Below are 26,191 nucleotides of genomic sequence, written 5' to 3'. Positions count from 1 at the left end.
GCATTTGAATGTGGTCTTGAAGAAAGCATAGAAATGATGGTGCCTGTTACAGGAGGGGAGACTAGAGTTTCTCGAACAAGCAGGGCAGGATCAAAGAGCGTTAGGCCAACTGAGCTGGGCACAGACTACTGAAAGAGCCTGAGATCTAAAGCTAGACAGGAGGCCGGAGGGGCCCCATGTCCTGCCTTAAATGGCCCACAGATATTGTAGGAGATTTTGGAGCAGAGACAAAATGGCTGAGGGTGCATTACACCAAAAATGGTGCAGCCCAGAAACCTATTAGTAACATTTCACTGGAGGGGTAGCTATGAGGGAGGAGAGGAGAAACACACGAGCCATGTTCAATGTTAGGGGTGGAGGAGGGAGAGCTGGCCTGGTGAAGGTGTGGTAGGTCATCTGAACAGATTTACTATTTTTATGTTGGGTTTTGGCTAATTTAAATTAATTTGCACTCCCTGGAACATCTATCATGCATCATCTGGTAACAGATGCCTCCTGGCAGTTGTGTAGATAGCAGGGGAAAATAAATTTGGAATTGAAACTGCCTTGAATAACCATGTATCAATTAATCCCCTGCAGATAAGGTACAGCATTCAATAATTCTACATCTACGGAGCCAACCCTGACAAGTGCCCTTCTGTGAAAGTTCTTTGAAATTGTTAAAAATGTTATCAAATGAGACGAATGGATAAAGAAGATGTGGTACATATATACAATGGAATACTACTCAGCTGCAAAACAGAACAAAATCATTCCATTTGCAATAACATGGATGGACCTTGAGAGAATTATGTTAAGTGAAATAAGCCAGCAAGAGAAAGATAATCTGTGTATGACTCCACTCATATGAGGAATTTAAAACTATGGACCAAGAACAGTTTAGTGGATACCAGGGGAAAGGTGGGGTGGGGGGTGGGCACAAAGGGTGAAGTGGTGCACCTACAACATGACTGACAAACATTAATGTACAATTGAAATTTCACAAGATTGTAACCTATCAATAACTCAATAAAAAAAAACTGGAAAAAAAAATGTTATCAAATGAGAAACACTACCTTTAGTCCTGTTATTTATGGAAAATGAAAGTTGGGTTACCGACATTACTTCAGAACCTACATTAGAGGGTGTCTGCTTCCCTCTTCTTTTTTTAGCAGTTTCTTCTCTACCATTTATGGCATGGGTCAGTCTTAAGGAAGCAGAAGTAGGACAAGTACTCAGCACCACTAGAAAGAGGGACAAAATCTAATTTTAAAAATGAAAACTTTGGAAAATCTTTTTAAGCCTGGATCTCTTCAGTGCTATTAAATAGCTATAAAAATAGTCTGCCAATTATGGGTAGCTCCTAAAAACTTATATTAAGATTACACAGTGCCAGTAGTTAAAATGCAAGGAATAAAGTGAAACTTTAAAGTCAGAAGGTCCTCATTTCCAAAGTTTTAAAACTTTTAAAAAAAATTTTTTTTTTTAAAGATCGGCACCTGAGCTAACAACTCTTGCCAATCTTTTTTTTCTTTCTCCTGCTTTATCTCCCCAAATCCCCCCGGTACATAGTTGTGTATCTTAGTTGCACATCCTTCTAGTTGTGTCATGTGGGATGCCGCCTCAGCATGGCCTAATGAGTGGTGCCATGTCTGTGCCCAGGATCTGAACCAGTGAAACCCTGGGCCGCTGCAGTGGAGTGCGCAGACTTAACCGCTCGGCCGCGGGGCCAGCCCCTAAAACTTTTTTTTAATATTTTTAATATTTTTATTTTTTATTTTTGAGGAAGATTAGCCCTGAGCAAACATCTGCTACCAATCCTCTTTTTGCTGAAGAAGACTGGCCCTGAGCTGCCATCCGTGCCCATCTTCCTCTACTTTATATGTGGGACGCCTACCACAGCATGGCTTGCCAAGCAGTGCCATGTCCACACCCAGGATCTGAACCGGCGAACCCCGGGCTGATGAAGTGGAACGTGTGAACTTAACTGCTGCGCCACCGGACCAGCCCTCTTAAAACTTTTTTAGTGAGTTTGATTAAAATGTTAAAAATTGATAACTGGGAACAATGATCTTCCTGTGTGTTCCCACTATTGTGGGAGTGACCTGTGGATTTGGGAGGAAATGAATTGAGTGATTCAGCTCAGGAGATGTTCTGGCCCCAGGGCTGTGTTCTCTGTTTGGCCATTTACCCTAGGGAGAGGTGCAGGCTTAGTAGGACACTCACTTGGCCCCATAACCAAACCCCACAACTGAATAACCCACCCATTGCCATGGGAGTTTGGGCCAGAAGAATAGGAAAGAAAGCAGGAAGGGAGCTAAAGGGAACGGGCCTGGCTGTTTGGTCACATACTATTTGATCTTGGACTGTGGTGATCTAACTGAGGGTTTGTAACGCCTGGGTGTGTGAACTTCAAGCTTTATTTTGTTGCAAGTCATAAAATTCTGACCTTGACTGGCACTATGGCTTGCTCTCCACCTAACTGGAGTTGGCCTTCCCATGTCACCCTTTGTCCACACTTGGCCAGCAGTCACAGAGCACATGTGGCAGTAGTCACAAATATTGGGCACCTTGTGATTAAAGGTGGCATCAGGAGAGAAATATTTTTGTTTTCTTTGTGCCTGTGCTTCCTTAACCTGCCCAGGGGACTGTGAAAAAATAAAAAGCTCTAGAAGTACATTTTAGAAGTATTAAACATCTTATCAGTGACATTATAACCTCTGTTATATAAGGATTAGGTTACTGAGGAAGGTGACAAAGGCAAAAACCTGAACCACTCTCACAGAGGGAAAGTGGGATCACCTTTCCTATGTTGGAAACTCATGCTGTTTGCTCAGATTCTGTTCTGGTTATGCCACTGTTGGTGGCCAGCCCTGCCCAGATGGGGAGTGTGGCACCCTGCACCCAGTTGTGGCCAGTGCCTTCTCTTCCTCCTCTAATTCTGTTACCATCAATGTCTTAACCATAAACAGGTATTTAGATGTTAATTGTGTGTGTGCCATTTGCACAGAGCAGATTCTCAGTAAGCATTTCTTGGATGAATTAATGAAAGAATTATCCAGATATTAATCGCTTTTTCATTTGACTAATAATCTATTAGATGCTTACAGTCCCCACCCTCCAGGGGTTCACAGCCAATGTGGTTGGGGAAGATGTTTTCACATGTAATTATAGTGTCATGTGTTGTGTGATAAAAGTGCTACAGGAACATGGAAGGTGATGTTGCAGACACTTTGTTGGGAAAGAAACTTAAGCAACTGGTGTAGGGAGCAAAGGCATGCTTTGCTTAACATTCTCTTTGGCCTGCCTCTGGGGATGCGTGATGAGTCTGCAAAGGTATGCTCAGGGAACCAGGGCTTCTTTAGATTCACACACACACACGTACACAGGCATAGTCACATGCTGGGGTCAGAGGAGGCTGGGGTAACAAGTGCTTTCTCTGCAGGGAGACTCACATCCTCTCCACTTGCCTTCCTGAGGAGCCAGGTGGCTTGCAGGACTGTAGGAAACCATCCACAGTGGTCTGCACATGCCCCTGGATACTGCTCAGACTCTAGGCATTTGGATAAAATGGGTCTGTTTTGTGGTGTCCTCCCCTGGCCTTGCTGGCCACCGCTTACAGTAGACCTGGGTGGGGTGATGGGGGTGGAGCTTCTGTCTGCAGAATGAATGATGGAAAGGCTGCTGGGCCCCTGCCCAGCACACCACCGTCATGTCATGTCAATCTCAATGCTTCTCGATGCAACTAACAGAATACCCACCAGCAAGTGTCCTACCTAGATGGTGATTTTTGTTTTCTCACATGACAAATCTGGAGTTGAGTTCTTGGGGAGGTCAAAGCTGAAGCACGTCAGGGCTCAGAGTTTGCTTCTGTTACCCCTAGGGCCAGGGCCCATGGGACCTCACTCCTTGGGCAAGAACCTCTCTTATCTGTGCTTGTAGCTCCCAATCCAGCAGTACCTGATGCGAGGCACATGTCTAGTAACTTGTTAACCAGCTGGAGCTGGGCTTTATCTTAGTGCCAGCCCAGATATGCACACCTCCTTGTGTGAAAGCATGCTCTTCCAGTCTCTTTGGTGATTGTAACATCAAAAACCTGCCAAATTCAGGGTACTCTGACAGGGATCCCTGCCCATTCTTTACGAATCCATGCTGTGTTCTCTTGGGGAAATCTTTAGCTAGTATTTTTTATTCAGTATTACACAAAAGTTAAAACTCGCAAGATTTATTTGGCTCATCAGTCCAGGAATGCTGCTCTGAAAATAAAGTTGCTTTAAATGTTGTTTGTGGACCTACATCGAGACAGAATAGGGAAGTCATCTGATAAAGGGCTAATTGCATAAGAAGTGCCTGACCAAATTTTATCAGATTTTTTTTCAGCTTCACTGAGGTGTAATTGACAAATAAAATTGTAAAATATTTGAAGTGTACATCATAGTGATTTGATATAGGTATACATAATTTTATCAGATTTAATGTTTGAAAAAAACAAAAGGAAAAAAAACATCATTTCTGGAAGTACTAAAATGGAAGCTTCTGGACCTAGTTGACTAACAGCAGGGCCCATCCCTTTCACAGAAGGCCTAAATACTGCTGCCTGCTCCCAGATCAAGCAATGTCCTGCAGCCACTTCTTCCAAAGGCTAGGGCCTCAGGCAGGCTCACTGGGATTCTTTCGCTTTTACTTGTTCATTTGAGCTGCTGATACACAATGGGGTGCGGTGGGGTGCGTGTAGGTCAGAGCCAATAGCAGTTACATGGTTGAGTGATAAAGAATGTGTATGTGTGGGAGCGTTGTGTTTGTGTGTGTGTGTTTGTATGTTTTGGGGGAAGATGCCCAGTTTCTTGGGGAGGAAGATAATTTGTTAACTGGCTTTATTCTGAGTCTTCCTGAAGAAGAGAGAGTTGGAAAAGACTTTCAGTTAAGGGAAGCAGGCAGCTTGAAGTCTGAGAAGGAATATTCGCCAGCCAGAATCAGCCACATTGCGAACTCAGAAGTTCCCTTCCCTGGCAGCCAGAGGCATAAACTGAGAGGAAAAAAGAGTGGGTGAGGAGGGGTGAGTCATTAGGCAGCCTGAGGGGACAAAGTTGGAGTCAGTTTGGAAAGCCTTGGGTTCTTATCCTGGAGCCTAACCAAAGTGTGTCCTGGGGCACACTGACCCTTAATAGGAAAGAGGAGTTGAAGCAGGAAGTCTCTCCTCATGGGTTCAACTGTAGGTCACTGAGTAGAACTCTAAGTCACCAGACTTTCCAAATGAGCATCTCTAGAGGTAGGCCGTGGAACATAGGTTTGAACAAGCACCCAGGTGATTCCTGGGCACTATATGTTTAGCTCCTAGAACAGGACCTACTACATCTCTGGCACTTGGCTATCTGGCTTCAGCTCCAGCTGTCCCCCTGAAACCGCACTTGCTGAGGAATATTCAATCCACAAGCACTTGTCCCATCTAACCATTCTGTATGAATGTCCCTTCCCTCAGCTCCTTGACTCCATCCTTGTTCCTTTCAGCTGTGCCTCTCTGCCATCTGACCCAGTAGGATTGTGAATCCACAGGCTTCAGGCCTAGGTCCCCTGATCTTTTTCCTGCCACTCTTCCCAGGTGACCTTATTCTCTCCAATGGCTACTTACTCCCCCCTTGGCTAGACCTTTGTCTCCAACCCACACTCCTTTTCTGAGCTTCTTGTAACCACCTGCTCCAGATATCTTCATCTGGATGTACCATATCTGAACCTGAACACATCCCCTTCTCCCCAAACCTGCTCCCACTTGTGTTGTCCAACTGTCAACGATGCCACCTTCCCACCTCAGGCCCTGGAACACTGTAACCTCTGTCTGTCCACCCTCCATCAGCTTGTTCCTTGGGTAACTGCTTCTTGACTCCTCTTTAGCTTCAGTCACTACCTCCAGGAGGCAAGCAGGATCCTCCCTACTGGGCCAGGCCCTCTTATTTATTATCAAGGTACCCTGTACTACCTCACAGAACTAAACATGCTTTTAGTAATTATATATTCTTTCTGCCTTCCTGAGGACTGTATCCCTGTCACCCAGCAGAGCACATGGCACAGGACTGAATGATGACCACTACAGTAAGGGAGCGAGGGGCTTTTAGGGAAGAGATGTGGGATTTAAGGAGGTCACAGATGGCCTGGGGTATAACCAGATATACCCAGATGTATAGGTTGCTATTCTCCATCCCAGGAGTCAGATTTGGAGTCTACAAATGACGGTCAAAAAGCCCTGGCCCTGTTTGAATGGAAAATTTTTCTCTTTATATTAATTGACAAACATTTGCTGATATATGTCATATGCCAGGCTCTGTGGGCCCTGAGGAGATGGATAGCTGCAGTCCACCTCCTAGACTCTTACCCTCTGGGGAAGCCGACGAGATGCAATCAAGACTCTTGAGTTCTGGGCCAGCCCCATGGCCGAGTGGTTAAGTTTGTGCATTCTGCTTCGGCAGCCCAGGGTTTCACAGGTTCAGATCCTGGGCATGGACCTAGCACCACTCATCAAGCCATGCTGAGGTGGCGTCCCACGTGGCAGAGCCAGAAGGACCTACAACTAGAATATACAACTACGTACTGGGGAGCTTTGGGGAGAAGGAAAAAAAAGTTCTCAGAGCACAGGTAGGGTGGAGTCTGGTGGGGTCCAAAGGGGAAAGACAGCTCTGCCTTGATCACCTCAGAAGGGACTAAAGCACTGAGGTGGAAAGGACTTGTAGCCAGAGGGAGGTGGGCCTGTGCATAAGTTCTGATGATGGAGAGGGAGCCAAAACGGGTTCCGAGGGCCCTTCACCCCTTAATGACGTAAAGGCAGACAGAATGGGAGGGCGGAGGCAGCAATGATTCCTGCTTAGGGCTGGGGGAAAAGTTCTTGAGAGTTGGTTAAGACACAGAAGGGACTTGAGCCACCGATTTGAGCATGAATGTTAAAACCCCAGAAGCTCTGGCCCACATTCTGGACTGGATGACTCTGCCAACATGTATCTGGGTCCTTGTCTGTCTAAGCAGAAGCTGCATCCAAGCCCTGCAGAGTCCCTTGTACTGTGATAGGAAGGCTCCAGTTCTGTCTGGAAAGATTACTGACAGCAGGGCCAACAGATAGAGAGGTTGCACCTGAGTCACGCCTGAAAAGCAGCAGCTGGCCGCCAAGATATGCCCCTACCCTGAGCCTGATCGTGCAACTGCTAAGTATCGTTCAGGGCATGGTCAGAAGGGCCAGTTGTATACTCTTCTCACCCTGAATACATGAGTGGCAGCAACCAGTGAGGACAGCATTGGAGGAGATATAAGTGCTGGGTAGGAATATGCAAAGATCTAACAAAGTAATGGGAAAAGAATTTGTAATATTGCTTGAGCTTCCAACTACGTAAAATGGGCTTGTATGGGCTAACACTTGGAGAGGCCGCAGACTCTAGACTCTGAGTGTGAGAGGGAGCTTGTGGTGTTATTTTTTGTGAAGGTCATTTCATGCATAGCAAATACTCAGAAAGGAGAGGCCTGCTCCTGGGGTTAGGCAGTCAGCCCCTGATTTGTCTTCCTCTTTTTAGAATAAGGACTTTCTTTTGTAACAGGGCTTTGGGATGGCCCAACTGCATGTCCTGGCAGAGAGACAGGAGCCAGGCTTTCCACATAGGAAAGAGTGAATTCCATACACTGCAGACACAAGGATAGGAAGTTCTGGCTTGGCTAGCATAAGGGTCAAGGAATGGGGGCTTAAGCTCCCAGACCTGACAATAAGGTTAGTAGAGAAGCTTCTCCAGCTTACACTAACACAGGACACACACCCAGTTCTGCTGACTCCTGGCACTTTATTAGTGAGAAGCCGTGGTCTGGGAGAGATGAGGATGCGATAGACAGGACCAGAGCCCATCTCGGGGGATTCTCCTTAACATCAGGCGTTCCTCATGCATGTTTAGAGGAAACGCCATCATGGATGAAATCCCCAGAGAAAAGCACTGTGACTGCCAAGCAGAGGGGTAGAGGGGGCGCCCTAGGCACAGCTGGGCCCCTGGGTCAGCAGGGCTTCGATGTCGGGCTCAATATCGATGGTTGGAAAGCGGCGGCTGTACCTGCGCACAGGCACACCGTCCGGGCCCACCAGAAACTTCTCGAAGTTCCAGGCGACATCGTTGCGGCACACTGGAGACCAGGTGATGAACTTAGGGTCGGTCATGAGCGCAGTGGCGTCGTCACTGGGGGCAGGCAGAGCCTCCCGCAGGAAGGCGAAGAGCGGGTGCGCCTGCGCACCATTCACCTCGCACTTCTCAAAGAGTGTGAAGTTGGGCTCGAACCCGCCGCCAGGTCGGACGTACTTGAGGGAATTCAGGATCTCTTCGTTCTTGGCGTTCTCCTGTGGGAGGGAAGAGGAGCTGGGACCCGGGGCCGCGAGGAAGGGAAAACTTCTAACCGCAAACAAGGAGTTTTTCGATGAGTCTCCGGGCTGTTGCTCTTCCTGCACAACCCGAGGGCCGACCTGAATCCCAGCCGTGACGAGCATCGGAGGGAAGTGGGCCGCTACCCCGCCTCTTTGCGCCCAGGACATGCAGCTGCTAGGCCCGGGGGACGCCCCGCGGGCGCTCCTAATCCCGGGTGCATGCCCACCCCCGCTCCACCCCTCCCTGCGCACCTGATGCCCGAACTGGTTGCACGGGAAGCCGAGCACGACCAGGCCGCGGGGCCCAAGGCGCCGCTGCAGCTCGTTCATCTGGGTGTAGTCCCGGACCGTTGTGCCTCAGAGCGACGCTACATTCTCAATGAGCAGCACCTTGCCACGCAGGGAGCCCAGGCTCAAGGGCTCCCCGCCGGCCAGCGGGCGCGCAGAGAAGGCGTACACCGAGCGCCGGGCGGCAGCCGCAAGCTGAGCAGCGCACATGGCTTGAGAAAGAAAGACGAACTTCGGACTCGTACAGTAGAGGACCTCGGCTGCACCTCCTTTCAACAGGCGGGCGATAGGGTCACGTGGTAAGGCACTTTTCCGGTTGCTCCTTCCCTCGGTCCCGCCTCATCCGGCCTCCGCCCACCCTCCGCGGGTGACCTGCCAGGCGGGAGGGTGCGGCCTGGCCGGATGCGGGCACCGCCCAGACCTTGCGGAGCCACGGGCACGTCTAATCCGGCCCAGGCAGAGCAGCGTCGGCCCTGCGACAGCCGCCTTGGTTACCCCACCCAAGCCCGAGCCCAAGAGGACTCTGGCTTCTTAAAGGTTCTTCAGTTAAATGTTGGGGCGTGGCCCCAGGAGACTGGCCCGCCATAGCAGCAGGCGCTGCTGGTGGCCCTCCTGCCCCATGCCATGTTACTGCTCTTGCAGTGTTTCCTATTGTTGCCAGGTGCACTGAGTTGTGACTTGTGGTGATGGTGCACTTGGCAGCGGCTGCCAAGGCAAGTTCTCCGTGCGATGAGGCACCGTGGATCTAGGAAGGTTAAGTTGGAAGAAGGTGGGCAATGCTGGTGCAGCCAGGGCTCAGGGCTCCAAAAACCAGCTCTTTTTAAGTCATTTCCCTGCATTCTGGGGCTGCCTGGGATCTGTTAACCGCCAGGTCTCTGGTCTCTTTCCTCCTTTTACACCCTCAGTGCGGCACTGCCCTTACACAGGTTTTCTCCAGGAGACCCTCAGGCCCTGCCCCAGCTTCCTGGCGTGGAGCCCAACAGCATGGAGGGCCCAGTGGACCCAGCTGATTTCAGGCCATCCTCTGTACCAGCCAACTTCATCTGGAGCTCAGGCCTAGAAGTAAAAGACACTGAAAATGGACAGGGAGTAAGAGGAAAACATCACACTCCCGAGATTAGCCCAGAAGAATGCTTGGAGCACCCCTCATGTACTTGGATGTGACACAAGATAATCGTTTCCACTTTTTTTTTTGAAGATTAGCCCTGAGCTAACATCTGCCACCAATCCTCCTCTTTTTGCTGAAGAAGACTGGCCCTGAGCTAACATCTGTGCCCATCTTCCTCTACTTTATATGTGGGATGCCTGCCACAGCATAGCTTGCCAAGCGGTGCCATGTCCGCACCTGGGATCCGAACTGGTGAACCCCGGGCCACTGAAGTGGAATGTGCGAACTTAACTGCTGCGCCACCGGGCGGGCCCTCATTTCCACATTCTTAGCAAGAGCCAGGTTACTGGGGGTGGTGGGAGTGGGGTGGGGGGATGACAAGATTATTCTGCACCCTGAAGGAACCTTCCAAGGTGCGCTAGCCTGAGTCCATCCTCCCACTCCCAGCCCTGGAGAGAGCAACACAAACACCAGCATACAGGAAGTTTAGAAAACTGCCTTTATTCTATTAGTAGTTGGAAAAATTAACTGGTACAGAAAAAAAGTTTTAGTCAGCTGGAGAGAAGAGAGAAACTGAGGGCCAACCAAGAGAACTGGTGGCTGCTCTGGGGCGGTGGGGGGGGCGGGGAACCTGGATACAGTAAGGAGAAAGAGCACTGTGAACTAGAGCCAGACCCTGCAGTCCAGGTGAGGCAGGTTATGCCACCTTCTGAAGTGTCTAAGTGCCTGAGGCATGAAACCAAATTCCTATTTACTTAGCCCAGCTCTGGGGAGGGGGGAACTGGGAATATGAGGGGCCGAAAATGGGTGATATGGCCGTCTTTTATCAGAGAAACTGACAGAACGGGAATTTTAAAAATGAATTTTCCATCTGACTTTATTTTCAAATACACTTCCTTTTTTAAAAAACCAATACACTTTCTGCAGGGATGACAAATAGTATTAGGAAATCCAATTATACAAAAAATACTACATCTAATCTGGGGTAGATATATTTATTTTTGGTAACATACATTAAGTGGCACTAATTACACAGTAACTATAAGGTAACTAACATGAAACCACAGAACTGTAACTTTGCCATAGCTGCTCACGGACTTGGGCCTTTCTGGCTGAGCACATTTTCAAAAAACTGGATGCCCACTCCAGAGCTATGCAATGAAATCTGTTAAGGAGTAAAGCTCTGAAGTGGTGACTCACCAGAGTACCTTGCAGCTGACAGATGACAGTCAGGACATGTTAGTTATAAAGTAGTTACAGCCTAATTCACAAAAGTTACCAACTGTTTCTCTTTCTAGAAAGAAGCAAAAAGTTAAGAAATTCCTTGAATTAGCGCCTGGTGTGTCAGGTGGGATGCAGAGGAGGGCTGTTAGAGCGGTGTCAGAAGGACCCCAGAGGGTCAGGTGGGTTGGACATCATTAATAATCATGGTTGGCTTCTAAATACTCGTAGCAAGATGACTTCTGATTTGTAATCTCAGGTAAATTATAGATAAATGGAAAAGGCCAGTAATCATACACTAAGATTAATAAACAGCACTTCAAAAGTAACCGCATGAGGGCTGTGCTCGCAGCAGGGTTTCACAAGACAAGGCACCCAGATTTTTTCTTCCCACGTCTGGCTTGGAGAGCAGCTCTCGTGGCCATTTCAAAAACCTCCCTCACTCCATCTTTGGTCTTTGCTGAACACTCCATGTACCCAAAAGCACCAATCCTGTTTGCCATATCTCTGCCTTCTTCTGGTTTTACCGGCTCCTAGCAAAGAGAAAAAGAGTGCTTTCAGTTAACAGTGTTACAAACCGTAAATAGGTGTCGAGTTCTCTCAAATTCAGCTAAAAGACTTCTTTTCAAAGCTGCCAAACTCCCAGATTTGAGTTGTCTTATCAAACTCATATGCAGTAACCCCCCAACCCCCAATATAAAGTCCCTATCAAATGAGCTCTTCTCTGGGAGATAAAGAGAAAGAAGGTTGAGGCCAGAACCTCTGGAAGGTTAAGCCCCTGGAAGGTTAAGGAGGGAATTAAGGGCAAAATTACTCAAACTGTCGATACAGGGTGAGCCCCTGGGTCTTCTTATAGTTAGCTTCACAGAGGACTTAATGCTCATGGAAGGAAATAGATCCTGACCTTAACATTCAGACAGAGAAACTTTACTGGGAGAACATGGACTGAAGACCTCAAGGCACTCCTGCAATGAGGAAGTCCTGCCATTGGGTCACCTGGCTTCTCAGAAGCCAAGATGCCACCTCCATCATCACTTTTATAAAGCCATCAGGGCTCTCTCTCTGGACTCCTTGCCCTCAGGATTTCCCAATCCTTCAGCTGCCACCAATTCATCTTTGGCCTCATATATACCAAGGTAGTAAGTGGAGGGGGAAATCAAGAGCTTGTTAAAGTTCCTACATCTGGAGCCTTGACTACTGCTGTGAAGGTCCCTTCTTAGGCAGGCAATCCTTGGGGATATAGCAATACCTCATAGGAGAGCTTCTGCCTCATAGTAGGGAGTCTTAGGGATCCTCTGTGCAGGTGCCAGTGAATCAGGGCTGGATGGACAGAAAGAGGGTTCTGGGACTCTCTCTGAAATAGCCTGGCCTATGAGGATTTCTGCTGGGCTCCCTGAACCTCCAACCTTGGACCCAAGTTCAAGAATGCAAGAGGAAAGCAGAGCCCCGCCCCCAAGACCATGCCTGCTTCATCTTGGCTAGCTCCCGCCTTGTGTGCTCATCATTCCGAAGATCCTTCTTGTTTCCAACCAGGATGATGGGCACGTTGGGACAGAAATGCTTGACTTCAGGAGTCCATTTTTCTGGGATGTTTTCTGAAAGAAGCAAAATGCACATAATTTGGGGATACAAACAATTCTAGCTTGAAGAATCTCCAAGAGCCTTAGTTAAATTGCAAAGAAACTACTTCAGAAGTATGCTGGACATTTAATGGAATTTTACTAGTTTCGAAACTACAGAAAAAGGCAAAATCTAACCCCCTTTCCTTAAGCACAGAATCACCAACTTTTCTCAGTCTCACCAAGGAGCTCAGCTCTTCTGGAGGTGGGCAGGCAAAGGCTCTAGAGGAGCAAAGGATCCAGAACACAGGGTGGCTCTGCGGTGGTGCCACCTATCCCGTGGAAGGAGGCACCCCATGGGCCATCCCTGTCACTGCTGGCAGATGATTCTGACCACAGCTTACAGAAGGAGTCCTCATACAGGGCTGGCCCAGGGTCCATATGTTGTCTCTACACCTTGCTCATAGACCCTGAGCATGACCCCCACCCTGTGAGTTACTGGTATTTCAAATGGCTCAAGTGACTTTTGAAAATACGTGATAACCAGCTGTAGCTTCTTGCCAATACTGTACTAATTTAGAAAGGTTGTATTTACATTGTGGCAGACGTGCGGCCCAGGTTCAACCTCCTACACCTTTTGAGCATCTCATTATCAGGGATGATTTTATAAAATGGGTATAACAGTAATACCTACTTTACATAGGGTTATTTTGAGTCAATGCATACAAAGTACTTAGTACGACATCATTTAAATGGTACTGACTGTAATTTGAGATTGTATTTTAGAAGTAAACTGTTCACTCTGATGGCAAGACAAATTAACAAAAGGCAGGAGTTACTTAGACTATGGAAAGATGCTCTGTCTTCTGGGAGAAGGACCACATCAGGTAGAGATGCTACAAGAGTGAGGTCAGGAAACTCTCATATAATTCAATGCTGCACTCTTCACCACACAAGATGGACACTTGACTGCTTCTTTCTTCCTTTGCTACAGCAGCTAGAGTTGATTCTATCAATAATGTGATAACTTGAAACTCAAAGCCTTATTCTGGAACAAAGAGGTTCCCAAGAAGTGCAGCACCCCAGTCTTCAGAGCAATAAAGAGAAAAGGGCCAGCACAGTTAATGGTGAAGCCCAATAGCTTCAGTGCTGAACCCTGCTCTCTCCTCTGCACCCCATGGTTAGTTTTCAGTTCAGCTGCAATAGTGATCACTTTAAAAGGTGAGTGAGATCACACTGCTCTCTTATTCAAACCTCCCAAGAGCTCCCATCTCACTCATGATGAAAGAAGTCCACACCATTAACCACATGCCTCTGCAACCCTCACTCCCAGCCCCTCTGCTACAGCTACATTGGATTCCTTCCTTCCTCTTCCTGCCTCAGTAACTTTGCACCTGCTAATCCTCCTGCCTGGAAAGCTCTTTTGCTAGATATCTGTATTGGCCTCCCTCAGGTCTCTGCTCAGAAGTCACCTTTTTAGTGAGGTTCTTGACCATCTTATGGTCATGCTCTAAAACAGCATACCCATGGCCTATTTCCATACTCACTTCTACAAATGTTATTTGTATCATATCTTGCTATTGGATTTACTGGGGTTTTTTTTGTTTTACTTTTGTCTTTCCTCTTTTGTCCCCCTTCACCTAGAAGTTCCTTAAGTAGGTGCTCAATAATTATCTGCTGAATATATGAAATGATTACTCCAAGAGCTGCCCCCCCATCCTCTGGAATTCAGGACACATTATAAATAAAAATGAATTGCTTCTGTCTTATCTTCACTTTTCACGAATAATTTTAGAACTTAATTTTTTAGTTTTTAATTTGGTGATGGCAATCACCTATAATCTGTCCCATCCCAGAAGTAATCTGATATCAGGGCACATGACTGTATACGGATTTACAGTGGGGTTTTTTGGGGGCCTTTGAGAATTCCAGAAAGCTAGAGAAAAGGAATCCTCATCATCTAGATCAGGGGTCAGCAAATAAAATCTTGCCTGTCTAATTTTTTTGGTAAGTCTATTTTTGCAAATAAAGTTTTACTGGAATACATCCAAGTTCATTCATTTATATATTTTCTATGGCTGCTTTTGTGCTAAACAGTAGAGTGAGTAGCTCTGGCAAAATTCAGCGGTTGCAACAGAGAACACATGGCCAACATAGCCTAAAATATTTACTATTTGGCCTTTTACAGAAGTTTGTGGACCCCAGATCTCAACTAGAACTAGACTCTAGACCAACTGCCAGTGAGACAGCAGAGGCTCCAAAAAGTAAACTATCATCACAGGGTTGGCTGGCAGCAGGACTGAAACTTGCACACCAACATTCTGATTCCTGATTAAACTTGTTATCCTACACCTAGACTCCGGGCCATGGTCTAACATCCAACCAGGTAAAAACAAAGTCCACCATTAGGATGACAACTAGCTTTTCATTTTCTTTTTTTTTTTTAAGATTTTATTTTTCCTTTTTCTCCGCAAAGCCGCCCGGTACATAGTTGTGCATTTTTAGTTGTGGGTCCTTCTAGTTGTGGCATGTGGACGCCTCCTCAGTATGGCCTGACAAGCGGTGCCATGTCCATGCCCAGGATTCGAACCGGCGAAACCCTGGGCCTCCGAAGCAGTGCGCCCGAACTTAACGACTCGGCCACACGGCCGGCCTCTCAGTTTCTTGATAAATGCTTTTGAGTTCCCATGACACATTTTACTGGGGCAAACTACTGGTGGGATTCTCCCCCACTCCCTAGCCAAGATAACAAAACTTTTAAAAGGCCCTTAGTAAAACCAAGCTAGCTCAGTCAGCTCAGCAAAGGGGACCCAGCTACCTATCACACTCCTGCAATGACCTCCAGTGAAGGCACAGCATCCTCCAACATTAGACCCTATCCCTGGATGTGTTTCTACTTCAGAGACAGAGATCACTCTCTCTTGCCTGTTTATTGTCTACCTCTGCTCTCCTTCCCTAGGGTCTGCCCTCTGGGGAAGAGGCCAGCAAGAAATAATTCTTGGCTAGTAAACAGACAGAGGTCAAAAGCTAAAGACCTCCTTTCAAGACTAGGAGACCTGTTCTTAAAAGAAAAAAGTGAGACTGAAGAACAATAACTTTTGCTCTAAAGGCATTTCTGTCCCTATGGTATTTATACCTTGGATGATGAGGCAAAGGACACACAGTCTTCCTCATTCCCCTAGGATTTAGGAAAAGTCCATAATATGTCAGAGAGGAGGGTGTTACATGGTTCCATTTTTCTCTGTGGCCTAAAGCTCTGCCCCAACCTCCAGTGCCTTCCAAAAGCCCCACAAAGGAAGCCAGATAAGTTTGAAAACCATAACTAAACCACAACTGTTGAGAAAATGACCGAAGTAAACTAACGGCAGAGAGTACCCACTCTTGTCTCAGTCCTGGGAGACACTGCAGGGAGTTGGGGTTAATCTCAGCTTGGTTCCTTGGGCAAGTGTTCAAAGACTCAGAGCATCCCCAGTATTGTCATTAAAGTGAGTACAAACATGACAAAAAAAGTGGTCACTCTAATCCTAACTCCACAATATAAGCCCATGCCACCAGCAAGCCCTCAAAGGTTGTCTGTGTTAATGATGACAATATCCTTGGCCCATCTGCTGCCCTGTAAAGATAGAGCACTGCAGAATCAAGTGGGACATTTCATCATCTTCAGCACAAACTGAAAGCAAGTTCTCTTTCAGGCCTTGGTGCCTTGTTATGCAGTGTGAGGTCAGCATTATTCAGTCTTTTTCTGAAGGAATGTGGCTTCTGAAACATGTGACCAACTGAAGTAGTGGAATGGTCAGGTTCAAGTCTCTATTAGCTAAGACACTTTAGAAAAGAGCTAAAATAGAGCTTTAATAACACTACCAGGAAACAATAAATCACCAGTCTAGATGTTGGGAGGCAGCAGGCTCAATATGAAGTATTGAAAAAAGGTGTGGGCACCCAAAAAAGCCTTCCCCAAATCTTAGTCTGAAAGATGGCTTTGTATTTGGAATCCACCTACATTACAAAGTGGACACAGAAGCCATGGGAGACCTAGGCTGAGAAGGGGCCCAGAGCCCAGGGTCCACAGTCCCAAGGCTCTAGGACTATGGTCACTGATGACTCCTTCTCTGAAGCTTATGTCTGCTTTTTAGCCACCTGATGCCCAGAAAGGACCTGAGAAACCACAGATCAGCCAGGCACACAGGCAGTGACAAACACCAGGCTGCAGGGCTACTCACCTAAACTATCAGGGCTGTCAATGGAGAAACACATCAGTATAACATCGGTGTCTGGGTAGGAGAGAGGCCTCAAGCGATCATAATCTTCCTGCCCAGCTGTGTCCCACAAAGCTAACTCTACCTGCAATAGAAAAAAATAAACACAAGAGTCCAGGGTTAATTCCACTATTCACTTTCAGAAGTGACGCTTACCACGGTCCCTTCTAATGGCAGACTGTCTGAAAGAGTAAAACACAAGACTTCACAATTATTAGAATCAAACCTGAAGATGGAGGGTGTATTTCAATTGTTTTAGGTTGAAATTTCTCAAAATTGCAAATTTTATAAACAGATACTAGAACTCAATAAAGTGCATAATTCAAAATGTCAAGTCAAAAGTAACTTTATAGCTTATAACAAGTATTTAATTATAAATAACATTCCACATAGGAAAGGAAGGATGAACAAGAGGGGAACTCAAACTGTAAATAACATTCCACCAGGTGTACAAGACAGGGAAAAACTAGACCAAGTGATTTTTCCTAATACAATCTCCCTTAACCATTTCCTTATTTGGTCTCATCATTCTGCTCCAATGTGGAAACATGGAGATAAGACTGTATTTAAGTTGGTGGGTAAGAAAAGATACCATACTGGGTGTCAGGCAAGGTCTGAGCTGATAGGAAAAGCCTCTAGCTCTGCCTTTACTGCTCAAAAAATGTCTGAATGGCTGAATGAAAAGATCACATAGGTATTAGGGTATTCCTTTCAAACCTGGGAACCTACTCACCTTCCTGTAGTAGGAGGGCAAACTGATGCCTGGGCTCTGGACATAGGTCCTCTTTCACACAATCCAGCCCTGCAGCCAACTCTGTCACTTCTTCTTACAACCAGAGTGGATTTTTTAACACCCTTTGCGGCCCAAGAAGCTCTCCCTCCAATACTTGGAATACCCTTCTTCTCCTAGCACCTTCACAACCCATATTGCAGAGTTTCTAAATATCATTGCTTCTTAAAGGTGATGGCTAGTTATCTCTTCCACCTGCAACCTCTGCCCCGGGATGCGTCACCTACAACCTCTACAAGGCCCACTGCACTTCTGTCATGCACACACACCATCAGCTTGGTATGTGTATCTATGACATATTGATGCCCAATCCTCACAACCGCTCTGACCTCAAAACGGTACAGCTCATTCACTCTGCCAAATCCCACTCCCCTGGCCCCTCCACACCTCATGAGTGTTCAGTAAGACACATCCAACCCTGATTATCTCCTGATAAATGGTTCCATTCCAGGGTACCGGGCCTGTATCATGTCAGAATGGGCCTTTCCATTTTTGGTAGGCCTTATTCCCAGGACCATGATCACCTAGAATCTTGGACAGTTCCCTAGGCTCTGTTAGTACATACTCATGAACATTCCCAGGCAGCGCCCCCTCCCACCTTGGGGCTACAAAGTTGCTCTGAGATAGGCAGCTAGGCCATGATACTCTATTCCACATCAAGCACCTTTATTTCAGGGTTTCTCTCCCTGGGTGAGGGGGCTCCCCTATCTTGCCAAGGTCAGGCATGTTCAAAGCTGGCAGCACAAGAAAGATACTCAGAGACCATTACTCAAGGTTTTAAGACAAGGTCCCTAAATTTCTTATGGGTAAGATCCTGGTTGTTCCAAGACCTCCATGCACAGACGATGCTTCCAGAAGCCATTACTGCCCCTAAAACATATGTACTGCCACAGGTGGAAAAGACTTTTCCAACTGATGGTCACAGACACAGAGTAACCAATAGCTGCTCTCTCTGGAGGGAATGGCAGGATAAAACCAGCAATATATATCACCAGGCTTTTGAGAAATGTGCTATGAAAACATCAATCTGATCCTGCTTCCCTTAAGCTGCTGAGTCTTTCCGTGTATGTGCGGCAATCTAAGTTAGACAAGAGGGCCGTTATGTGACAGCAGGCCCAAAGATCTCAGCACATTTCCACCCAGTTTATCACAAGTGGGCCCTATCTCTACACAAAACCAGTCGTCTTCTTTTTTTAACTTTTTTTTTTTTTTTGAGGAAGATTAGCCCTGAGCTAACATCTGCTGCCAATCCTCCTCTTTTTGCTGAGGAACACTGGCCCTGAGCTAACATCCATGCCCATCTTCCTCTATTTTATGTGGAACACCTGTCACAGCATGGCTTGACAAAGTGGTGCATAGGTCCACACCCGGGATCCAAACCAGTGAACCATGGGCCGCTGAAGTAAAACATGCAAACTTAACCACTGCACCACCGGGCCGGCCCAAAAAAACAGTCTTTTTACCAGGCCCACAGAAACACCTTTATCCAAGCATCCATGCAGAGAACTGACTGAAGTTGAACTGGCAACACTCTGTACTGGCCCACCTGCAGGGTAGGATCCAGACAAAGTTCTGTTAGGCTGGAATTTACTGTTTTGTTTTTTCATCCATTCTTGGCCAAAACGGTGCCTTGGGGTTCCTAATGGTACATGAGAGCAATCATTGTGGCCCACATTACAATCGGATCAAATGGACTACAAACTGTAAAAAGGGGGTTTTCAGTATGCTATTGTTTAGCCCGATTTGTAAAGCGCTTTGGTGCTTCCAAATGCTTTCAGCTACTTCACAGAACCCTGATGTGACCTTTAAAGTTTTAACCACTTTACAAATGAACGCAGATCAAAGGTTAGGAAGCTTACTCATGGTCACAGAACTATCAGGACACCCTATAATGAGGAACGCTACAATTCCAAGCAGCTGGCCTAATGTGTTTTCCATCCATGGTGCCACAAACTGAGGCTAGGTAACACTGGGACAGAAAGGGATAGTAGAAAAAGCAAGAAAATGAGAAAGGAGAAAGAAGATGGAATTATGGAAGCCAATAAATTAGATGCTAGCAGCGTGAGACATGTGACTGAATGCCCAAGAGGACTGTGTCTGTTGGAGAAGAGCCCTTGTTCTAGCTTTTCTTTTCGGCTGACCCATCTGCAACGGGAATCTCATTCCTCTTCAAAAGATGTATAGGAAGCTGGGTGAGATACTATTTTGACAATAAAAGGGACCAGAAGATAAAAAAACATGTACTCTAATTCCAGAAGAGCTTTACCCCAGTCTTGCCAGTGGGCTTTAGGACAGACACACGAAAATACGGTCCTCAGTGCCAATGACAGGTAATTGAAACAACTGTGGCAGCCTGTTTACGTTCAAGTCAAAACACATTTTAAAAAATTAAATATGAGGATGTTGTTTAAATGTCACACTACTGGTGGTATAGACCAGTATAACCCTTTGAGAAGCATAATCAATAAGGACCTCTTGACCTAATAATCTCATACTTCAGCACTTATTGAAATACTAAGAATAAAAAAAGTCCATCCATACAAAGGGGTTCATTTTAGCATTATCCATTTGGCAACAAACTAAATTTCGAATATAAATAAAGTTGAAAAGAACATATATGCTAAGGCTTCCTCATGTGAAATACATATGAACGTGGACAAAGTCTAGATGATAATTAAAAATGAACAAAGTTGGGCTAAGATGGCAGGAAGCATGAAGAAAATGGATTTCTTATTCTAACATTTTTGTTATTGTTCTAGTGTACACTGAAGAGACAAAAAGGCCCCCAATTCTCTACAGGCTCTATGAATAGCTTAACATGCAAAATAGTACCAGTTGCTATAGAAAGTGGACTTACCTGCTTCCCATCCACTTCGATATCTGCCACATAGTTCTCAAACACCGTGGGTACATACACCTCTGGGAACTGGTCCTTGCTAAAGACGATGAGCAAGCAAGTCTTGCCACAGGCTCCATCACCAACAATCACGAGTTTCTTCCTGATGGCAGCCATTGCTGAAAGGTAAGACAAGGGTGTTATCTAGAATGTACAAGAAGCCATAACAGATTCAGGCTATGACGAACTTTTCTCATCATGGGGCCTAAGGCTCTATTAGCAAACCCAAATACAAATTGCTAGTATATCTTTCCACTTGGCACCAAAAGGTCATACCAGAAACCTATAACTAACATTATACTTAATGGTGAAAACCCTAGAAACTTTCCTTCAAGATCAGGAACAAAACAAGGATGTCTACTCGTGCTGCTTCTATCCAACATGATACTGGAAGTTCTAGCCAGGGCAATTAGGCAAGAAAATGAAATAAAAGACACTCACATTAGAAAGGAAGAATTAAAACTATCTTAATTCACAGATGGAATTCGAAGATAGGTGGAAAATCCTAAAGAATCCGCTAAAAAACTATGAACTAATTAATAAATTCAGCAAAGTTGTAGGATACAAGGTGAACATATAAAAATCAAACTGTATTTCTATACCTTAGCAACAACAAATTGAAAATAAAATTAAAAAACAATTTCACTTACAATAGCATTAAAAAAATAAAATAGGAATAAATTTAACAAAAGAAGTACAAAACATACTTTGAAAACTACAAAACACTGTTGAGAGAAATTAAAGCAAAACTAAACAAATGGAAAGACATTCATGTTTATGGATTGAAATACAATGTTGTTAACTGGCAATATCCTCCAAATTAATCTACAGATTCAACACAATCCCTATCAAAATCCCAGGTGGCTTCGCTGCAGAAACTGACAAGCTGGTCAGAAAATTCACAAGGAAATTCAATAGACCCCAAATGGCCAAAACAATCTTGAAAAAGAACTAAGTTGCAGGACTCAGACTTCCTGATTTCAAAATTTACTACAAACCTATAGTAATCATGACAGCACTGCACTGTCATAAAGTTAGAACCCTACCTCACATCATATACAAAATTTAACTTAAGATGGATTAAAGGTCCAAATGTAAGAGCTAAAACCATGAAACATTTTTAATTAAAAAAAGTGTTAAAATATACATAAATTTTACCATTTTAACAATTTTTAAGTGTACAGTTTAGTGGAATTACATATATTCACATTGTTCTGCAACCATTGCCACCACCTGTCTCCAGAACTTTTTTCACCTTCCAAAACTGAAACCCTATATTCAGTGAGCAATAACTCCACGATTCTATTTTCTGTCTCTCTGAATTTTACTACTCTAGCTACCACATGTAAGTGGAATCATACAGTATTTGTCCTTTTGTGACTTGCTTATTTCACTCCATATAATGTCTTCCAAGGTTCATCCATATTGCAGCATGTGTCAGAATTTCCTTTTTTTTTAAGGCTGAATAACATTCCATTGTGTATATATACATATACACCACATTTTGTTTATCCCTTCATCTGCTGATAGATGTTTGGGTTCCTTCACCTTTTGGCTATTATGAATAATATATTTATCACAATATATTGTGAACAGTAGACTCATGAATATATCCATCACCAGCAACCAAAGAAAACAATAAATCGGACTTCATAAAAATTTTTAAAACTTTTGTGCTTCAAGAGATATTATCAAGAAAATGAGGGGCTGGTCCTGTGGCCAGGTGGTTAAGTTCATGCACCCTGGTTAGGTGGCCTGGGGTTTTGCTGGTTTGGATCCTGGGCACAGACATGGCACCACTCATCAGGCCATGCCGAGGCAGCATCCCATATGGTACAACCAGAAGGTCCTACAACTAGAATATACACTATGTACTGCGGGGTTTGGGGGAGAAGACGAAGAGAAAAAAAAAAAAAAGACGACGACGACTGGCAACAGATGTTAGCTTAGGTGCGAATCTTTAAAAAAAAAAAAAGAAAAAATGAGAAGATGACCCATAGAATAAGAGCAAATGTTGGCAAATAACATATCTGATAAGGGACTTATATCTAGAATATATAAAGAACTCTTACAACTCAACAACAAAAAAAAACAGCTTCGGGGCTGGCCCTGTGGCCGAGTGGTTAAGTTTGCGTGGTCTGCTGCAGGCGGCCCAGTGTTTCGTTGGTTCGAATCCTGGGCACGGACACGGCACTGCTCATCAAACCACGCTGAGGCAGCGTCCCACATGCCCCAACTAGAAGGACCCACAACGAAGAATATACAACTATGTACCGGGGGACTTTGGGGAGAAAAAGGAAAAAAATAAAATCTTAAAAAAAAAACAAAAACAGCTTAGATCACTGGTCTGGCTGAGGGTCTCTCATGAGGTTGCAATCAAGATGTTGATTTGGATCAAGAATATACACAGGACTCTAACAACTCAATAATAAAAAGACAAATAATCCAATTTAAAAACAGGGAAAAGACCTGAATAGATATGACCCAGCAATTCTACTCCTAGATATAGTCATACGCCACATAACGATGTTTTGGTCAACAATGGAAAGCATGTATGACAGTGGTCCCATGAGGTTAGTTCTACATACCTGTGTAGCCTAGCTGTGTAGTAGGCTACACCATCTAGGTTTGTGTATATACACTCTTTGATGTTCACACAATGATGAAATTGCCTAACAATGCATTTCTCAGAACACAGCTCCATCGTTAAGTGACACACGACTGTATATTCAAAGAAATGAAAACTTATGTCCACACAAAAACTGTACATGTACATTCACAGCAGCATTATTTATCATAGTCAAAAACTGGAAACAAGCCAAACATGCAACAGCTGATGAAGGGACAAAATGTGTTATATTCATACAATGGAATATTATTCAGCAATAAAGAGGGGAGAAGTACTGATACATACTACAGTATAGATTAACCTTGAAAATATTACGTATGTGAAAGAAGCTGGTTACAAAGAATCACATATTGTGTGATTCCATTTATATAAAATGTCCAGAATAGGCAAATGCAGAGACAGAAAGTAGACTGGTGGTTGCCTAGGGAAGGAAGTTGGGGGAGAAAGGAGTAGGGAATGACTACTAAGGGAATAGTGGGGTTTCTTTTTGGGATGATGAAATTTTTCCAAAATGAGTGTAAGACAGCTGCACAACTCTATGAGTATACTATAAACCAATGAATTGTATACCCATTGAAAAATGGGTGAATGTAAAGGTATGTGGATTATATTTCAAGAAAGCTGTTACCAAAAAAAAGAAAGAAAGAAAGAAAGAAAAAGACATGCAAACCCCCTCCATTTGGCAGATTAATGGTCAACCACCCCAAATCCCACATTACCTCTTAGAACAGCACTCCAACTTTTAGCTGTACACTCTGTTGCACAGCTATATTTCTTAACTTCCCTTACATTAGGTATGCCATGTAAAAGCTCTAGCCCATGAGATGTAATCAGCAGTATCCTGTGGGATAACTTCCAGGAAGTCTTCCTTAAAGTCACATGCCCTTCTTCATCTCCTTCCTCCTGCTTAAATCTGGAGTCAGCGCTGCTTTCTAAACAGTCATCTTGGAATGTGAGGATGAGTGCCACTCTCTATACTCTGGGGTTGGTGGAATAAAAGATAGAAGAAGCCTGGATCCTAGATGATCTTGGGAGCCAGCAACTCAGCCCCAGACTGCCTACTTCCACACTTCTTTTATGTGAATGAAAAATAAATAACTGTCTCAAAGGGGTATTTTTCAGGTCTGTTATCTAAAGTCAAACTAATCCTCAACAATACATACTCAATGACAAAACCAGATTATCTAAAAGGAATGGTTCCCAAACTGGAGCGAGTGAGACAACCCATTGGGGTATATGAAGGAAACATGTGAAACTCATTTTTTTGTTCTAGAAGACATAAGAAATTTAGCTTTAAAGTTCAATACACATAAACTCATTAGCAGACGATTCCATGATGGGAAAGGCTGACAGTGCTGCCATCATATTTGTGAATTCTCATCACAGTGTGACATACTGTAGTGGATATGTCTCTGGCTAAGTATATACACAGATATTAGAAGTTAACCAACCCACAAAACAATCTAGTGATTTTTAAAGATTTTTCTATTTTTTGCAAAAAAGCAGTAGAGTGAGGGTAATACTAAAAATGATAGCACAATAATAAGCATACAAATAAAGGGGAAATGTGTTCAATATAAATCTTTAAGCAATAGAGGCACGCAATCAAAACAGTATTGTATTGAGACCAACACTCTGGCCGCCCATTCAGCTCCTATATCAATCTTCTCCCTCCATTTTTGTTTGGAATTCCTAATGGATATGGGACCTGCCTTAAGGTCTTGCACTTGTTTCACTTGCGTTTTGTCTTCCAACTAGACTGCAGATCACTTCAGAGCAAAGAATGTATCTTTCTATAAAAGAATATATAAATTTCTTTGTAGCTTTATGCAGTTCAGAACTTTAGTGGGCATGAAGTAGGTATTAAGTAAATCCAAAAATAAAACAAAAAAATTTTTCAAATGAGAAAGGTGAGATAGATGACCTCATTTTCAGGCTCCTATGTAATAATCCAGGGCAGAGACACTAGTGGATTTACCTCTTAAAAAGTCCTTCCTCTATGTTCAGTCTGACTGCTAATATCTTGATAGGATCCATAAATCACTTTCTGTTTTTCTCATACTCTCAAATTCATGTCAAGATTTTAAATGCTTTATACATCTCCTCAGGTCTAACTTATATTGGTTTGTGCAAGTTAAACAACCAGGACCTTATGAGATGAAAACAAAATTCATTAGGAATTCCCTTTCAAGAAAAGGTTGCCATCTTTGAATAGCATCCTTCCCAGAAGGCATTCAATTCTCAAGAAATAATCTCTCTCAATCTAATGTGGCTAAAGACACACAAAATGAAAATGCCAGGGAGTAACCAAAAAGCCTCTATAAAATTTTCCTTGGGGAACATTTGGCCGAGGAAAGGTGTAAAACCATTCACCCTTTATTGGTGACAAAGACAGAAATTACAAGTGATTATGGGACAAAACGAAAATGAAAGCATACAATTTACAAGGTGATTTCCAGGATGCTGGGAGTCTGGCAATACAACCCAAGATGTTGACCATAAGTGAAAAGTACAAACATCAGAAAATAAACTTGTTATTTTTTCCTGAAATGACCCAGGACAATTTTTTACTCTAGTATCTTTCCTTTCTACTTTGCTATAATCCAGAATCTTTTCAAGTACATGGCTTGCCAGCTTGAGAAAGGAAATCAAACTGAGCTCTCTGTGCAGTTTCTCTGCCAGATGTTTGATTTTCTAGGTTCAATTCAGTCTGAGAGAGAATTCTTAGGAGCTTTAAATAGAGGTTTACTTTTCTAGTAACAGTTAAAACAGACCTATTTAAGTCACCTGTAGCCATACGTAAATGACTATATATTTCTTTTCTTTTGAGGACAATTAGCCCTGAGCTAACATCCGTGCCCATCTTCCTCTGTTTTATATGTGGGACACGTGCCACAGCATGGCTTGATGACCAGTGCGTAGGTCTGCACCTGTGATCTGAACTGGAGAACCCCATGCCGCTGAACCCCATTCCACTGAAGGGGAACATGTGAACTTAACCGCTGTGCCACTGGGCCGGCCCCTGTATATTTCTTTTTAAAGTTCTTAATTTTTTCCTCAGTCCAAAACCTTTAGTTATACTGTGCCA

The 26,191-nt window shown here is 44.4% G+C and overlaps 2 protein-coding genes across 3 annotated transcripts in view; both read right to left on the bottom strand.

The window, feature by feature from the left end:
* Window positions 1–7,773: 7,773 nt before the first annotated feature.
* GPX1 (glutathione peroxidase 1) lies at window positions 7,774–8,937 on the bottom strand. Its single transcript, XM_046641271.1, has 2 exons — window positions 8,609–8,937; window positions 7,774–8,332 (listed from the first exon to the last, which is right to left on the bottom strand). The coding sequence occupies exons 1-2, from the start codon at window positions 8,852–8,854 to the stop codon at window positions 7,973–7,975; spliced, it is 606 nt and encodes a 201-aa protein (XP_046497227.1). The 5' UTR covers window positions 8,855–8,937; the 3' UTR covers window positions 7,774–7,972.
* Window positions 8,938–10,237: 1,300 nt separating this feature from the next.
* The window catches only part of RHOA (ras homolog family member A), a 55,415-nt gene continuing 39,461 nt past the window's right edge, over window positions 10,238–26,191 (bottom strand). For both annotated transcript variants that reach the window (XM_046652369.1, XM_046652462.1), the window contains 4 exons: window positions 20,436–20,593; window positions 16,753–16,873; window positions 12,438–12,568; window positions 10,238–11,506 (listed from right to left, as the gene is read on the bottom strand). In XM_046652369.1, the coding sequence (XP_046508325.1) occupies window positions 11,333–11,506; window positions 12,438–12,568; window positions 16,753–16,873; window positions 20,436–20,591 (582 nt within the window). In that variant the 5' untranslated portion in view covers window positions 20,592–20,593 and the 3' untranslated portion in view covers window positions 10,238–11,332. The remainder of the gene's footprint in view (window positions 11,507–12,437; window positions 12,569–16,752; window positions 16,874–20,435; window positions 20,594–26,191) is intronic.

This window comes from Equus quagga, chromosome 1 (genome assembly GCF_021613505.1).
Source record: "Equus quagga isolate Etosha38 chromosome 1, UCLA_HA_Equagga_1.0, whole genome shotgun sequence".
NCBI lineage: Eukaryota > Metazoa > Chordata > Mammalia > Perissodactyla > Equidae > Equus > Equus quagga.
Note: the sequence above shows the minus strand (reverse complement) of the source record. Positions and strands in the feature narration are given on the sequence as shown.